General features: G+C 50.2%; 1 protein-coding gene across 3 annotated transcripts in view; it reads right to left on the minus strand.

Moving 5' to 3' along the window:
* LOC110522101 (midasin) overlaps positions 1-15,795 on the minus strand; it is a 50,711-nt gene that overhangs the window by 20,369 nt on the left and 14,547 nt on the right. For all 3 annotated transcript variants that reach the window (XM_036975659.2, XM_036975660.2, XM_036975658.2), the window contains exons 22-60: positions 15,663-15,770; positions 15,344-15,495; positions 14,506-14,684; positions 14,185-14,393; positions 13,026-13,172; positions 12,795-12,936; positions 12,492-12,626; positions 11,856-11,994; positions 11,520-11,658; positions 11,161-11,291; positions 10,827-10,965; positions 10,582-10,711; positions 10,166-10,423; positions 9,794-9,991; positions 9,350-9,558; positions 8,934-9,056; positions 8,585-8,782; positions 8,356-8,463; positions 7,698-7,886; positions 7,496-7,585; positions 7,048-7,311; positions 6,461-6,728; positions 5,909-6,068; positions 5,358-5,474; positions 5,061-5,269; positions 4,766-4,914; positions 4,337-4,536; positions 3,940-4,169; positions 3,617-3,730; positions 3,291-3,420; positions 2,964-3,070; positions 2,691-2,824; positions 2,380-2,540; positions 2,004-2,124; positions 1,559-1,772; positions 1,217-1,463; positions 855-978; positions 525-692; positions 5-219 (exon numbers count right to left, since the gene is read on the minus strand). In XM_036975659.2, the coding sequence (XP_036831554.2) occupies positions 5-219; positions 525-692; positions 855-978; positions 1,217-1,463; positions 1,559-1,772; positions 2,004-2,124; positions 2,380-2,540; positions 2,691-2,824; positions 2,964-3,070; positions 3,291-3,420; positions 3,617-3,730; positions 3,940-4,169; positions 4,337-4,536; positions 4,766-4,914; positions 5,061-5,269; positions 5,358-5,474; positions 5,909-6,068; positions 6,461-6,728; positions 7,048-7,311; positions 7,496-7,585; positions 7,698-7,886; positions 8,356-8,463; positions 8,585-8,782; positions 8,934-9,056; positions 9,350-9,558; positions 9,794-9,991; positions 10,166-10,423; positions 10,582-10,711; positions 10,827-10,965; positions 11,161-11,291; positions 11,520-11,658; positions 11,856-11,994; positions 12,492-12,626; positions 12,795-12,936; positions 13,026-13,172; positions 14,185-14,393; positions 14,506-14,684; positions 15,344-15,495; positions 15,663-15,770 (6,455 nt within the window). The remainder of the gene's footprint in view (positions 1-4; positions 220-524; positions 693-854; positions 979-1,216; positions 1,464-1,558; positions 1,773-2,003; positions 2,125-2,379; positions 2,541-2,690; positions 2,825-2,963; positions 3,071-3,290; positions 3,421-3,616; positions 3,731-3,939; positions 4,170-4,336; positions 4,537-4,765; positions 4,915-5,060; positions 5,270-5,357; positions 5,475-5,908; positions 6,069-6,460; positions 6,729-7,047; positions 7,312-7,495; positions 7,586-7,697; positions 7,887-8,355; positions 8,464-8,584; positions 8,783-8,933; positions 9,057-9,349; positions 9,559-9,793; positions 9,992-10,165; positions 10,424-10,581; positions 10,712-10,826; positions 10,966-11,160; positions 11,292-11,519; positions 11,659-11,855; positions 11,995-12,491; positions 12,627-12,794; positions 12,937-13,025; positions 13,173-14,184; positions 14,394-14,505; positions 14,685-15,343; positions 15,496-15,662; positions 15,771-15,795) is intronic.

Genomic DNA, 15,795 nt, shown 5'->3' on the forward strand with positions numbered 1-15,795 from the left:
GTACCTGAACTCGGCCAGGGCCGGGACAGCCATGTTGTCCCACAGAACGGCGGTGACGTCTTGGAGCTGCTCGGTCCTCTCCCTCCACTCCCCTAGGGTGACCCGGGACGAGGACAGGAGGGACGTCCCTGTGGGGTCCCAACGTCCCCCTGTCTCGTTGCTGCTAAGAACCCCTAACATGCACCTGGACCACACTGCTTTGCTCAGCATGTCAGGACCCTAGAGGTGACGCAAGGAGAGTGAGTGAACGCCTCATTTATGGAAAACTCCAATTCAATTAAATAATTAACTAAATCCCGCCCACCAGCCGGATCTGTATGTGGTACAACTGAGGTTAAGGAGTAAGAAGGTTAAGAAGTAACATATTGGAATCGGAATGGCAGGAAATGGAATTCAATTCAGTGATGTAAATGGGTCCAAATCCTGATGCACAAATCAAACCAACATCATTGACATCAACACACATTGAGATTGTTTTGGCAAGCTGTGAGCCTCTCTAATATCCTACATGTTACATTAGCTACCATTTTATCAGGTCCCAGAGGTGACTTGGATGATATCATCTGGCCCTCAGGACACAGGGGGTCCCACTTCAGCCAGCGCTCGGGGTCAGCGGTCACACTGCTGCTCCACAGGGCCGACAGGGCCTCCGACAGCAGATCACACCACACAAACTGCAGCTCTTCCACAGGCTGGGAGGGGAAATGCAGGCAGGCACCACGGTCAACAACACATGACACAAAACCACATCTTCTGTTCTGTTTGAGGCACAGGTACAGGGATGTCCTCTTGAAGGACAATACAACAACATGATAAATCAATTACACTGAGGGTAAACTGGTTGAACCACTGACCCGGTCACTGCTGAGGAGGAACCAGAGGGGCTGGAGCTGGGTGACGTTCATGGGGGTGGACTGGAGACAGAAGCGCAGGTGTTGGGAGACCTCGCGACGCAGGCTGTCCTCTGACTCCCTGTCCCTGTGGGCAAAAGTCAACACTGGTTAGTTATCGATACAACTACATGGCACAACAAACTTATTTTTTGATGGCATTATTGCTGCTTGTGTGTGAGGTGTCTAATATGCCAAAGATGACACATTTGAAACGCTACATACTTTCAGGCATGATTCAAAATCTGATTCAGTAAAGGGTGATAAGTCCTCCATCCGTCATGAAGTGTACTTCCTCCATTGACCCAGTTTGGCCGTTCTCTTACCCCTGTGTGAGAGCCAGCTGCAGCAGGTCGGTGCTGAGCCTGAGCTGGTTGAGGACGGCCAGCTCCTCCATGAGAGGCCAGAGCTGGGCCCTGCGGCTGAGCTGCTGTAGCACCTCTCTACAGGGAGGCGCGCTGTCCCCCTGGTCCCCCTCGTCATGCACGGAGGAGGGGCGTACCTCCAGAAGGCCGCACGAGGTCATGTGATCCTGCTGCTGCTGGACGCATGACACCAGCCTCTCCAGGACACCTGGGGCCAGGATAGAATGGAATAATGAATAGTTACACAGATGCAAACACACACAGATCGACACATTGACACTTCACTCTGCAGCACCAGGTTACCGGAGTTCTGGGGCTCTAGCTGGTTGTTGGCTAGCAGGACCAGGCCCCAGGCTTCTAGCAGTCTTTCCTTGGTGTCCAGGCCCAGAGCGGCTCCCTGCAGGCGGACCAGCTCCTGTCTCCACAGGGAGGCTGTGTTGTCCAGCCTCAGGTCGCCCACGTCCAGGGCCCTGCTCAGGACCCTCAGCTGGGAAGCACACTCAGCCACAGACTCCAGCTATGGGAGATGGAGAGGGAGACAGATTCATGTAACATGGACGATCTCCATGAACTCTACCCGATGAAGGTGTCTGACAAATACCGTTATGCAATGTTTTAACTTGTACAATAAATCATAGATCTTTCAACTTCAGTTAGCACCTCTACTCCACTTGAGTGCCAATAACAGTTAGGGCAGTGTAAAGGTGTTTGTCAGAGTGGATTGAATGCGCTCTCTCTTCCTCTGTACCTTGAATGGAAGGGGTTTCCCCAGGGTCTTCTGGATCCCCTTCAGGGCGGTGGCCACGGTAACAGAGGTGGACAGGACGGTCTGGATGGCAGCCGACACCGTCTGGAGCTCCTGCTGACCACTGGAACAGCAGGGCAGCACAGGGGAGTTGTCAGTCATTACATTGCAGCCAGAAAACACAAAGTCTGCCTCCACAAATTGCCTATGTTAGTACGCTGACTCCGGTCAAATGTCGTGAACGATGTAGGGAATAGGTGACGTGACAACTTCTACTGTCAAGTCAAAGTGTTTGATTCTAAATGTCCAGAAAGTCAGTCGGAGGATTTGAAATACTGACTCCTGGGTGAAAAAAAAAAAAAAGGAAGACGTCACTCACTCATGGGTGCCATCTCCCAGTAGCAGCTGTGGCAGCCGGAGGATGAGGTGTTTCTGGACCCACTGCCAGTGTAGCGAGAGGACCGACACTCCCTGGGAGTCAGCAGGCAGCGAGTTACACACCTGCCAGAACCGGTCTCTCCACTGCAGCAGCTGCAGGATCTGTGGACACCATAGATCCTGTTAATTACCATCGTTCTATTTCATTCCGTGGTGGACACACACACACACACACAAGTTAAGCAAAGGTTGACGACGGTTGCTGAACGAGATAAACTAAAACGCAACGACTACGACGGTATTACGACGAACCTCGAACATGAGGTGGTCAGATATGTAGGGCTGTCCAGTCTGCACGGCCTGCAGTGTGAAGGTGTCCCACAGGTCAAAGAAGGAGCGCAGGTGCATCAGCACTGGGTGAGGCAGACGACCAATGTCCACCGTCCCTTTAACAGTCAAAACAAAACTCCATCAATATTAAAACTCTCATATTTCCACAGTCCCCCCCCCAATTACCATATACTTGACCGAGGACTTCCCCTGGGTTTTGTTCAACATGGTGTACTGTACAGACGAATGCTGTACCTTTGAGGAAAGCAGTGGCCAGCCTCAACGCGCTGTTGTGTGCTGATGTCTTGATAGCACAGCTCCCCACCGCAGCCCTCTCCTCTCTGTCCGTCAACAGTATGATCCTGTTAGGACGCACATCACACCCAGGTTACTCAGCAACCACAGCCCCCGGTGTAAACCCAGTCACTAAACATCCAGACGACCGGACGGAGGTTGAATCCCAAATAGCTCCCTATATGTAAAAGGCACTAGTTTTGACCAGAGCCCAATATGCCCTGGTCAAAAAAAGCTGTGCACTACATAGGGAATAGGGTCCAATATGGGACACAGCCGGACACATACCTGTTGGCCACTGCGTTGAGAGCCTCCATGAACTCCATGTACCTCTCCTCGTCCTCAAAGTTGCACGTGTTGGCCAGAATGTCCAGGTACTGCTTGTTCCAACGCATGTCCACCAGAATCCTGTAGTCATCTAACAAGAACAGCACCATAACTCCCATCAACGTCAATTGTGCAAATTTGTGAAAAGGGATTGTTTTGACGGGAGTTATGGTATGTAAGACTGTGCAAAAGAGCTGGAGGGTGTTCGGGAAATAGCCAGGGAGGTTTTTATTGTGTACAATCGGTATCTAACGTATACATTGAGGAATTTAGTTTGTTTAGCCTACCTGTGCTGTGTGGTTGCAGCAGCTCAGTGAGGCACTTCCCCTTCACAGTCAGCTTGCTGCTGAACATGGCCTTCAGAGCTCTGTTCCCTGCCTCCAGCTGCACCAGTGCCACCTCTGAAACAACAAACGGATCTCAGAGACGTCCTTCAGAGTAACCTGCACCACAGACAGACGGCTACAAAGCTCCACTGACCACAGAGCAGTCCCCTTGACACAAACAGTAACATACACCAAACGCACACCCCTGGTAGGCAGCAACAAAGCTCCATTAAGGATGTTTTTTTTAAACTAAGGAGTAAGGGCAGTGAGTGGAGCTCCCCTACCAGGCGCGTGCTTGTAGCTCTTGGCTAGGCTGGAGAGCCAGGCGGTGCGGAGCATCCAGTCGGAGTGCGAGGCCCTTTCGATGAGCAGCCTGACGGCGGTGGGTAGCAGGCGTAGGGCGTCACCGTCCTCCACCAGGTCCACCACGCCGCCGGAGAACACCAGACCCTCGTGCAGCGCTGTCCCGCTCTGAAGCGCCCTCTGCAGGTCACACAGGCTGAGCGGACGGCTCCTGGTGACACACGCGCAGAGACGCACGTCAATCCAAAAGGTTTGCATTATAGCTACAATAAGACCCGGTAAAACGCTGGGGCCTAGTTCTAATCTGTTTCTCCAGGCCTCTGAACATATGATCAGTAAAAACTCCTGGCACCCCGACCTGTGACCTACGAGTCTCACCTCTTGCCCTGCATGCTGAGCGTGTTGAGGCAGAAGGAGAGGACCTGTCCGTCGCGGAGGACCGAGGAGAAGCAGGAGTCCTCCGTGGATAGCAGGGCGGAGGGGAAGCCGTCGGGCCACACCCCGGCACACAGCAGCCCGCTGCCCCAGTCCTCTGTGTCCAGGATGGACAGGCGACGCTCAATCACCTCCTGGGCTTGCTGGAACAACACAGAGCAGGGGACAAAACATGTAAAGCTTATAAATATGATAGAATATAAATGTAGGAGAATAAAAGTCTATTGGACAGTGGGATGTCACTACGTAGATCTAGACTGGTCGCCGGGGTATCCTACATCACAGAGTAACAGGGAGAGGCTGATTGGTTGAGGGTAGCGGTGAGAGTTTCATACGGTGGTCTATAATAGACAAGGTGGTGTTGGTTGGTACCTGTTGGCTGGCGTTGGTGCGTTGGCAGAGGGAGTAAGCCTCACCACAGGCGTGCTGTAGGGCACTGGGCAGGTCCACCCCTCTCTGCAGCTGGCAGGACAGCAGGGCTGCAGCGTGGAGCAGGGAGGAGACGCATGACGCAGGGGAGTCTGGGTGGACAGAGAGATTCGTATCAGATGACTCCTCCTACGGATACCTTTGATTTGGAAGAAACAAGCAACGTGCCAACCCCAGCTGATATCTAACTGATATCCTCCATCTTTTGGAGAGGTTTCTCGCAGTGCCCAGGGCTTACCCCAGATGCTAGCTTTGATGTCGGTGTGTATCTCGATCAGCAGGTCAGACACACAGTCTCCGGTCACCCCGGCGGTGTGGAGTACAGTCTTCAGGTCCAGCGTGTCCCAGCAGACCCCCTCGTTTTCCCCTGGGATGTAGATCTCCACCCCTCGGTTCCTCATGGCTCTGGAGATCGCTCCATGGACTGGGTCCATGGTCAGGAACAACCTAAAGGAGATGGGGAGACGTGATGAGTTGAGACCGGACTATCCAAACAGAGTGTGTGTGTGTGTGTGTGTAACCTTTTGTATTGTACCTGAAGTTGGGGTGTGGGGTGATGGAGGGGGTGGTTCCGTCGATGACCCCGCGCTCGTTGATGGTCAGACAGCCGCCGGGCTCCAGCAGGGCATTCAGACGGTCCAACACAGAGGGACTTAACACAAACAGAAACACAACACCCATTTACCACAAGTCTACCATCTACAACACACTCTGGTGGCATCCTGCATCAGACCAAGGGTTAACTCAAACCAAGGGTTTACTCGAACCAAGAGTTAACACAAACCAAAGGTTAACTCAAACCAAGGGTTAACTCAAACCAAGGGTTAACACAAACCAAGGGTTAACACAAACCAAGGGTTAACACAAACCAAGGGTTAACACAAACCAAGGGTTAACACAAACCAAGGGTTAACACAAACCAAGGGATAACACAAACCAAGGGATAACACAAACCAAGGGATAACACAAACCAAGGGATAACACAAACCAAGGGTTAACACAAACCAAGGGGTTCAGGAACTCCCTGTAAATATAACAGTATATTTTCCTTCAATGTGATCATTTCAGATGCAGGCCATTTCTCACCTGCAGAAGTTGACGTTGTCCATGAGCAGCCAATCACCAGCCTGCAGGGCCTGCACCAGCATGCCGTCCAGCCACTCAAAGCCTCCGTTACTCCAGCCGTCCTGCAGCTGGGCCAGACGCTCCTTCAGCAGGGTGAAGTCCATCTGCAGCTTGGACATGTCTGGAGAGAGAGGGTGGGGGACACAGAACATAGAGTTTACACTACTCAACCAGAGTTTATCACATGAAGACGGGTAGATATTTTCCTTGAGCAACAATACGTGCCGTGAGCAAAATGCTATGGTTAGTTTCCCCACCGCCCCAGTGTACAACGACCCAGTATACAACGACCCAGTGTACAACGTCCCAGTGTACAACGACCCAGTGTCGTCCTTCTTTACTACTTGCGTCAAACATTTCATTAATCAACTACTCATACACAGTCATCATGATAATGATCGTCTGTTCCAGAGGGAGCTGCCTGGTCCTGACATGACCTCGAGGAAGATGCACTTGTACCTTCCTGCCCGTGTGTGCTCTTCAATCAAAATGAAGTGCACAAATATACCGTACCTGTGAACACCTTGAGTTTGGTGTTGAGCTTCTGCAGCAGGAGGATGATGACCTCCAGTTTGTTGAGCGCCTCCGAGGTCACCGCCCCCCCGGTCCTCTCCAGCCCCTCCTCCTTCAGCCAGCGGTAGAACAGGCTCCAGGTCTTCAACAGGAACTCGGTGTCCTGCACCCCGGCCCCGTCCAGCGACATCAGGCCCCGCCGCGTCACCATGGCGACGATGTAGTCCACGTTCTCCAGCACTTGCTGCCAGGGCCGCACGATGTCCACCTGGAAAGAGAACGGACCCAACTCGGCACTCCGGAAAGGAAAACGGAAGCCGACCAGACCCGTGCTGCAATCCCAACTCAACCAGCACTATAACTCAACACTCAATACTAAGAGCTCACAAACGCTACAAAGAACTTGGCCCTACAAAGAAGCGTGTATAGTGTGCGTGTTTGACTAAATTGCAGTCGGACTGTACGGAATTACTGATCTACAAATCACCTTGTGTTCCTAATTACTACTCATTAGGTGTCTTGATCACATAACCACTCTGCGCCTTTCTTAAACGGATCCTCTCCAAAGTCTCTCTGTGATTGGTTACCTGCTCGAACCCTCCCAGCAGCTCGGTGGTGTCCATGGCGCTGTTCATGGCCATGACGCGGAGGCGGTGTCCGGTGAGCAGGGCCAGGAGGCGCACCAGGCTGGTCTTCCCGCTGGCCGTGGGGCCCACCAGCATCGCCATCCAGCCCATCTCCACACACTTCATCAGGGACTCCAGGGGCCGCAGCGCCTGGTGGGTGATGGACAGAGGAGGGTCCAGGGCAACAGGTGCACCTCCGCTACGCTGGAGCACAGAGAAGCCCACCTGGACGAGAGGGAGAGAGGCGGGGGACAGAGAAGAGGGTCAATTCACTGTCTCGATAATTAACTCTGAATGACACCATTTTATCAGTACAATCAAAACATTTCTTGATAATATCTTTCAATAATAATAATAATATTAATATCTTTCAACCGAAAAATTGGATGGAGTTCGCAACATGACTAACCTGTAGATTGAGTGGAGTGATGTGGAATTGTCTTGATCCGGTGTAGGGCTCAAAGTCCTCACCAAACACCTTCCTGAACACAGACAGCACCTGAAGACACAAAACACGCCAAGAGATAAAAAAATGTAAAAAAGGAAGTTTGAACACAACCCCACCGAGTAAAGGTGCTACATATGTAAAGGAGGAGTTGTAGTCTACATACCTGGGCTTTGTCTGCCTCGGTCCTCATCCTATCAGCGTACACCAACCCCACATGCTGACCCGGGTTGAAGAACCCTGGCGATTGGTCGGCCTGCATCAGCTGACACCAGCGGAACATGTCACGCAGGTTGAACTCCCAGGGGCCTCCTCTCTGACCCCACTTCCTCTCCACAGACACCTCATGGACCAGCTGTGAGAAAATAAGAATGCAATACAACTTTGTCCATTAAAACAAAAATATGTTTTTTAGGGAGTTAAGAGTTAAGGAATATGAGTGGCTAGACAAAATGGTGTTTAAGACAGCTAAAAAAGGATAAGGAGAAATATGGTGGCCAACAAAGAAATGGGGGGGGGCTCAGTCATTTCATGACATTACAGGTGGAAAAGACAAAAACATAAAAAAATAAAAAAAACATAACTCAGAGGGACTATCGTGACCGATTTGACAAGGACAATGTTTTTTGGTCACTTTGCCATGCACTAATGGCACTAAATGTGAGGAACATCGGCCGCAGCTCTACAGGCTGGCGGGCATTGTCCTTGGCTGTGAGGTCAAATATGGACACATGTCACCTCCCCAACGGTCACAGAGAGCCAGAAAAACAAAGAGTTGAAAAGGGCTGAAGGGGGAGTCAGTGTAACAGGACTGCTCTACCTACCCGGTTGTTGAACTGCACCATTTTAGAGATGATCTGATTGTCAATGTTTGGGAAGATGGAGTCTCCTATGAATTCCATGTCTTCACTGGTCAGCTGATCCACAAACACCTGAGAAAACAGGTGAAATGTCTGTTTATTTTCCCCCCAAATGAAATATATTCAAATCAACCATAATATTTATTCAACGTATCATTACATATATCTAAAACACTGGCTCTTAATCACTTACCTGAGTGAATCTGTTGAGGAAGGATTTGGGCAGGCCCTTCCGCCCCCCTCCTTGAGTGAAGGGGTTCTGGCAGCCAAAGATCTTGGTCTTCTGGTGTTGTACCTGGAAGCTCATGCCCAGCTCTGGGATGTAGATCTCAGCACGGTGGTCAAAGCAGGCGTTTAACCCCTCCAGGACCGACTGTGATGCCAAGTTTAACTACACAGAAAAACACAGAAAAATAAAATCGCATTCTTCTCCGAAACATCTCATTTATATCACCTAAAACAACACAAATTTAAGTAAGTTTATACAAATGTCTATTTGCTGGGGAGTTAATAAAAAAATAAAACAGCGAGAGCCCCCCCACCTCATCCAGGACAATCCAGTGTCCAGCCTTCAGTCCAGCCAGGAGAGGGCCATCCCGCCATGCAAACTCTCCCCCTTTTCCTCCCTCCACAGGCAGGTCGGTCCCAAACAGGTCTGTCACATCCTGTCCGGAAAGGATATGACATCGTACATAGGTTTTAAAAGTGCTTCCACTTGTCCATTACTGTGTTGTTAATTCCTTGCTCATTTAATTCCACAATCTTATGAATTTATACCAGTACAACGATACGACAACAACATGTACCTGAAGTTGAAAGTTCAGAAATGACATAATAATACTATATAGTACACACATATACAAAATATGAATCCAGAAACTTGAAATTGGCATAATCGTAGTAAAGACTTCTATATTAACACAAGAGTCACAGTGAAAGTTAGTGTACAGTGTCTTACAGTCTGCTCAGAGAGGTTGATCCTGACCAGGTGGTTCCCAGAAGCCTTTGCCAGGGCGGCCACCAGGCTGGTCTTGCCCACACCAGGGGAGCCCTCCAGCAGCACGGGTCTCTGCAGCTTCAGGGCCCGTAGGAGCCTCTGGGCGTTGACCGCTGTGGTGCCTGCGGCTATGGCATAATCAGTCAGGCTCCTGCTTTCCCTCTCCGGGCCTGTTCAGAATCAAAGGACGAAAAAAAAAACGGATGGAAAAAGGAAACAAAAATCTATGAAAAAAGGTAAACACATTCAACACCAACGACACACAGAAACTGAAGGATGTTTTTTTTTACAAAAACAGATCCATTAAACCACACGCTTCAGTCTTGCTTCCTATGGCACCCTATATAGTGTACCACTTTTGACCAATGGGCCCATGCTCTCGTCTAGGATCAAAGCGTCCCACACCTGAGGGGATGTAGAAGGGGTCGATGCCAAAGAAGTCGTCCCCCCAATGGGGCTCCCTGGACAGGCTGGTGTCGTAGACCCTCAGCGCGTCTAGCATCTCCTGGTCCAGCTTGGTGATCCCAGCCAGTTTGGTACTCAGGAAGCTCAGACAGGCCCTGCGCGCCACCAGGGCGTTCTCCGCAGCAGACGCCGTGGTCCCTGTGACACCATAGGAGGGGTCGCGTGATTAAACAATTCTAGTAGTTACTAAGCCTCTCACAACAGCAGCCAGCGTCTTCCACGTGCTGTGTATTCTAGCCACACATAAGCAAAACAGATCATTTGCTGTTGTAATCCCACACATCATCAACAGTCTGCGTCTCGGTGTCTGACCTGAGCCGATGCCGTCCACGTAGACCAGGCACGCTGCGTGGATGAAGGCAGTGACCGTGTCCAGCCGGAGGTCCCACTCGGCCTCCTCCTCGCCCTCGTCCCCCATGGTCATGAAGCCGTCGGCGTCGCGCTCACACACCAGGTTGAGGAAGTTGACCCAGGACAGGATGTCCCTGACGCTGACCACGCAGCGCCGCCCAAAGTCCTGGTTGGTCAGCCAGTCGATGAAGTCCAGCATGAGCTCGGCGATGTGTCCTCCTGGGTTGGGGGTCAAAGGGTCAACACATTTGAAGCAAAGCTCGACAAAAACTGGAGAAGACTATATAAAATATGCAGTCAGACTATTCTAGACTATCAAATGCTACTCCTAGATGAATAGCTGTATTATGTCTGTGGTGTGTGGAGGAGAGGAGTACCTTGGTGGTCGCTATCGTCCAATGAGAGGCCAGTCCTCAGGTTGTGCTGGATGATCTGCACCAGGTCACTGCGGCTGTTACTCTGGGGGCACCAGATCTCAGTGAACCTGTTCCTCAGCGCAGGTGAGAGCTGGACACACGCAGAGAAATGTTAACAAGTTGGACTGATCATCCACCTAACAAACAAATGTGATTGTGGTCCTTTAGAGGCAGAGTTAGAAAATAATAGAATATAGACTGTTCACCTCCTTCTTCCCGAAGTCTCCCCCAGGGTTCATTGTGGCTACCAGGCGGAAGTTCTGCCCTGCTGCAATCACCTCCACGTCGTCGTCATCGCCACTTCCTTTCTCTGCCAGCACCAGAGACTTCTCCGTCTCTAAGACACTGAGCCAATCAGAGAGCAGGGTCAGAGCTTAGAGGTCAATGCCGTCTAATGAAGTGCTATACGCTAATTCTCGTGAGGAAGTGGCCCTATTCCCATATCCACACTAGCATTCCATTTAGAATGAAGTCATGTATCGGGGAAGGATCCTGAGTCGTATACCAGTGCCGATATTGGAACATAGTCAGGGTGTGTACCTGTTGAGTCTCTCCAACACAGAGTCGTCAGCCAGGGAGATCTCGTCCATGAGGAACACCCCTCCCTCTCTCATGGCCAGGACCAGGGGCCCGTCGTGCCACTCAAACAACCTGCCGTCCTCAGCGTCCGCCTGTACCAACGCACGACGACGGGAGGGGGTCAGTGGGACTGCATTATCTGTTGCATTATCATTTGTGACTGCATGATCTTTACCCATACAGCATCATTTTATTGAATTTATTTTTTGACCTCAGTAAGATAAAAATGCCTTATGAAGAGTTTATGACGGCTCCATTAAGACTTATACGTTCATAGTTCCATCTAGATTGTGCCCAATATCAGTGTGGTATCCATCTACCTGCTGTGTCCCAGTGTGTCTGACAGGACGCAGGCCGCCCAGGAAGTCAGACGTCTCCATGTGCAGGTGACAGTTGAGGGAGAAGAACTTCTGTCCGGCCAGCGCAGCAAAGAGCTGGCAGATGGTGGTCTTACCGCACCTGGAGGGGGGGAGAACTTACATTCTAACTGATCTGTCATTCTGGAATCTAATACTTGAATGTAGTGGTTTCCGGATAAGTAGACACAGAGATGTGTCGTTCTGTAGGTACTACTGAGCCATTCACTTTACCATGTTCGCTTTGGAAATTATATTTCTGATTCAAATGGACAATCAGGGACTCCGTATGAATCGTACCCAGTGTCTCCCACCAATAGAACAGACTCCCCGAAGCGCAGGGCCCGTCCCACCAGCACGGCCAGTCTCCTCATCCCCCGCGTCCACACCACGTGACGGAACTCCTCGGGCACTCCCGCGATGCTGTCCACGGACGGACCTGCCAATCACAATAACCCAGATTAATTCTTCGGACACGCTGACCAATAAAAATGGCCGGGCTAAACTTGATGGAAACCATTGGAGTACGTTACGCAAAGGGAGGTGCGTAATGTCATTCCAGTTGAGACGGACAACGCCACGTGACACACATTCCATCCACTTCACACTCAATATTCATGTTCACACACTATTGTCCCCAAATAATGGAGAACAGTGACACCTCGTGTTCTCAACATCTGAAGTACATATTGAGTACGTACAAGCGCGGGTAATCTGTGGTTCCTCTTACATGCACTCACAGGACATTGAATGTCTTGTATTGAACATTTTCCACACCACATTCTGCACTTTTGACATTATAGCTTTAGTTGAATGCTTTCCTGTGTCGTTGACACTCTCCTCCAATAGGAATTGTCTGTGAACGAACAGGGTCATGCACTCAGTTGGGTTGTGGTTCAATTGTTGTCTGTGTGAACCAGGCTCTGCTCCACTCACTAAACTGTGTGGTGAGCTGCTCCTCTGAGAACAGGTTGTCAGGGTTCACCGTCCTCTTGAAGTGTTTCTCCAGGATAGACTGGATGGTAGCGGCCTCCTCTGGCTTCCTCACTCGCCCAGCCAGCAGCATGAACCCTGAGAGAGAGAGAGAGACAGGGTTTGATTACATTATATGAAGTGGATGTCATCGACACAATCAAATTTTAAAAAATATTTTAAAAAAGACCACGGAAAAAGCAAGAGACAAAAAAACGAAAATGTGCCTTTTGCGTAAGATAGGGGTGTGATTCGATTGGGCCTTACCATCGTCAGCTAAATGCTGCAGCCAATCGCGAGAGGCGTCCGTCTGCTCCTCCAGCCGATAGCGGTCGGCCCAGCGGAACAGATCTCTCAGGGTGATGAAGCCATGTTTCCCAGCAAACACTGTGGATCCCCTGCGAAGAGACTACACACACACACACACAACAGCATTACCTTAACGCCAAAAGCAACGAGTTAGCATGTGAAAGGGAGGCTCAAATATGTGACACTCACCTGGAGATCCTGCATGACCTTGACCAGCTTGGAGCAGTAGGACGGAGGAAGGCTACATCTCTGCTGGAGGATGGTCTCTAGCTCGTCACTGGGCAACTCGTCAAAGTGAAGCTCCACAAAACGATTCCTGAAGGCCCTGGACAGCACCTGACGGGGGGGTTAAGATTACATTGCAATCGATGAGACTCGGCCTGTCAAACTACAGGTTTGTTTCTGACACTTATTTTATTTTTTAGATTTCACCCAGTCTTACATCATTCTGACCAAAATATCATGTCGTTTCAATAATGATTCAGTCTAGTTATTCCATGCGCACAAACATACACAACCTTGTCCAACCAATACTTTTCTGCATAACATTCTATTCTCTTCCCAACAGAAGAAATAATGACTAACTTATACAAAGAATGATATATTCAGCTTAGATACCGCACATCACATACAAAACAAACAGGGACACACAGAAGCGCAGAGTGAGAGCAAGTGTGTCCCCCCGAGTCACCAATGGTCGGTCGAGTCACGAGTCCCCATCTCTGAAGTCCAAGTCCCAGTGCTCGAGTCCTGGACCAAGTGCTTAAAATAAAGTGATTTACCCAGTCAGATATAGTGAATTGGCTAGAGGGATGTAGTCAATAAATTGCTTGCTATCCCTTTTCCTTTCGTTCTGTGCCACTAAATGTTTTCATGTAGGCTACTGGTAACGTTACCAGGGCCACGTTCTTTGCAAAATCCCATGAATAGAGCCAAAGTTGTTCCGTATTCAACACGTCAGAAAGAAATATGCTATCTGAACATTCCAAAACGTTGCGTCCTGCTGAACGCGCCTTGGGTTGTTAGGTATTGCTAGCTAATGAGGTAACAAGACTGAACTAGGCGTAGCCTAAACAAATGGTTAACGTTCCGAGTCCGCTAGTAGCCTAGTTTTCAGAACGGCCCGCGATATGCTTTGTGAACGATAGAAGGACTAAAAAAAGAAAAGTCGCGCCGGTATTATGAGTCATATCTTTTGAATGGTAAGGACGAGAATCAAGATGTTTTCTCTGAGGAACAGAGGGAGATTTGGCTGCATATCCTGGCTATGAAATTCAGTGGGGAAAGTGCACTGTTCCACTATTCCAATTGAATCTTAATATCCCACTATGGCCTGAGTGACGCGTACCTTTCTGCCTCCGTAGAAACCAGGAGGATTCTGGGTAGCGAACAGCATGAATCGGGGGTGAGCTTTGACCACCTCCTGTGTCTCTGCGACAAACAGCTCCCTGTTGTCGTCCAGCAGTCTGTTCAGGGCCTCCAGGACGTCTGTAGGGGCCAAGTTCAACTCATCTAAAATGATCCAGTAGCCTTTTCTCATGGCGTCAATCAGAACGCCTATAGGGGAAGAATACACAGAGGCACAAGACATTACACCGTAATCATGAACAGAGTGTTTACTACAGGCCGTGTGAGACACTGCTGGGCTACAGCGTAGAACTGGCCGTACCCTCTTTGAAGACCAGCTTGCCCCTGCCGTCAGAGGAGTAGCAGCCAATGTACTCCTGGATGTCTGTGTGCTCGTGGTTGTTGATCCTCACACACTGGTTCCCCGTGGCGGCTGCTATCCACCTGATCAGGCTGGTCTTTCCCACCGATGTCTCTCCTTGGATCAGGACCGGGTGGCTCCTGAAGAACAAACAGAAATACATAAACACAACACTTAGCGGTGTCCCACTGTGCAATTCGTGGAAGAGGAGTTGATTGATTTTTTTTCCCCCCCTTGGCCTCAAGAGTAGCGGTCATGGCCGTGTCCCAAATGGCGCACAGGGTTTTGGTTAGAAGTAGCGCACTACGTAGGGAACAGGGTGCCATTTGGGATGCAGGCCCACATGCCCAGAGAGGACGGAATTAATGAAGGGCCGAGAAACAATCAAGCACTTAGTGGGGACGGTGTGGCGCGGGTATGGAAACACGAGACAACGTGCGAAAACCAGCCACGTTGTCTTTATGGCAGCAGCGAGTGATGACGCAACTAATATTCCGCTAACAACAACTCGTGTGACGCTCCGGTTGACGACACAATTTCCCTTTAAAGAAACAGAATCAACCATGAATACAGCAGCCAGATAGTGGCTACTATGAATAGGCTCTTCCTGAGCCATCAGTTTTATAGGACTTGTATTTAATACCTCCCATGTAAATGTCAAATGGGGAGAGAACATGGCTGCCATAGAACGTTGACGTGTCATGAAAAAGCATCACAATGCAGAAACTTCAATGGCCCAACTAAATAAATGGTTCTGGGCTCCCACGGTTATTTGGCGGCAGCAGGTCGGTTTTCCTACCCGGCTGACACCACCCTGGCCAGGTCACGCAGGTTGAGCTTGACGGAGGTGGTAAGAATGTAGCTGGGGTCCAAGGCTGGCTCCATTTCCCCCTGGGAAACCCAGTAGCCTTCCATCTGGATGCAGGGTCGCCCAGTGGGCTCCGGGATGGGCTTGGGGAAAACACACAGATCAGGAGACACGGCTCAATCCTGAACTCATGATTCATTAAGCACTTGAAATGACCCCAGATTGTGCCTTTAAAATGTTCAAAAACACTCAGAAATCGCATAAAATGTCTTCTGACCTAATTAGTCATTGTACGGGACTGCTGTTTTACCTGCTTTAGACACCTGAGGTTTCCCCCCATGATGTGTTGACACACCAGCTTCTGGACCATGGGATGGGAGCTGCGGTCCAGCTGGGTGAGGAAACTCAGACAGAAGCCCTGGAGAAAGACAGCAATGTAGAAT

This window comes from Oncorhynchus mykiss, chromosome 4 (genome assembly GCF_057628025.1).
Source record: "Oncorhynchus mykiss isolate SJ-2025 chromosome 4, ASM5762802v1, whole genome shotgun sequence".
NCBI classification, from domain to species: domain Eukaryota; kingdom Metazoa; phylum Chordata; class Actinopteri; order Salmoniformes; family Salmonidae; genus Oncorhynchus; species Oncorhynchus mykiss.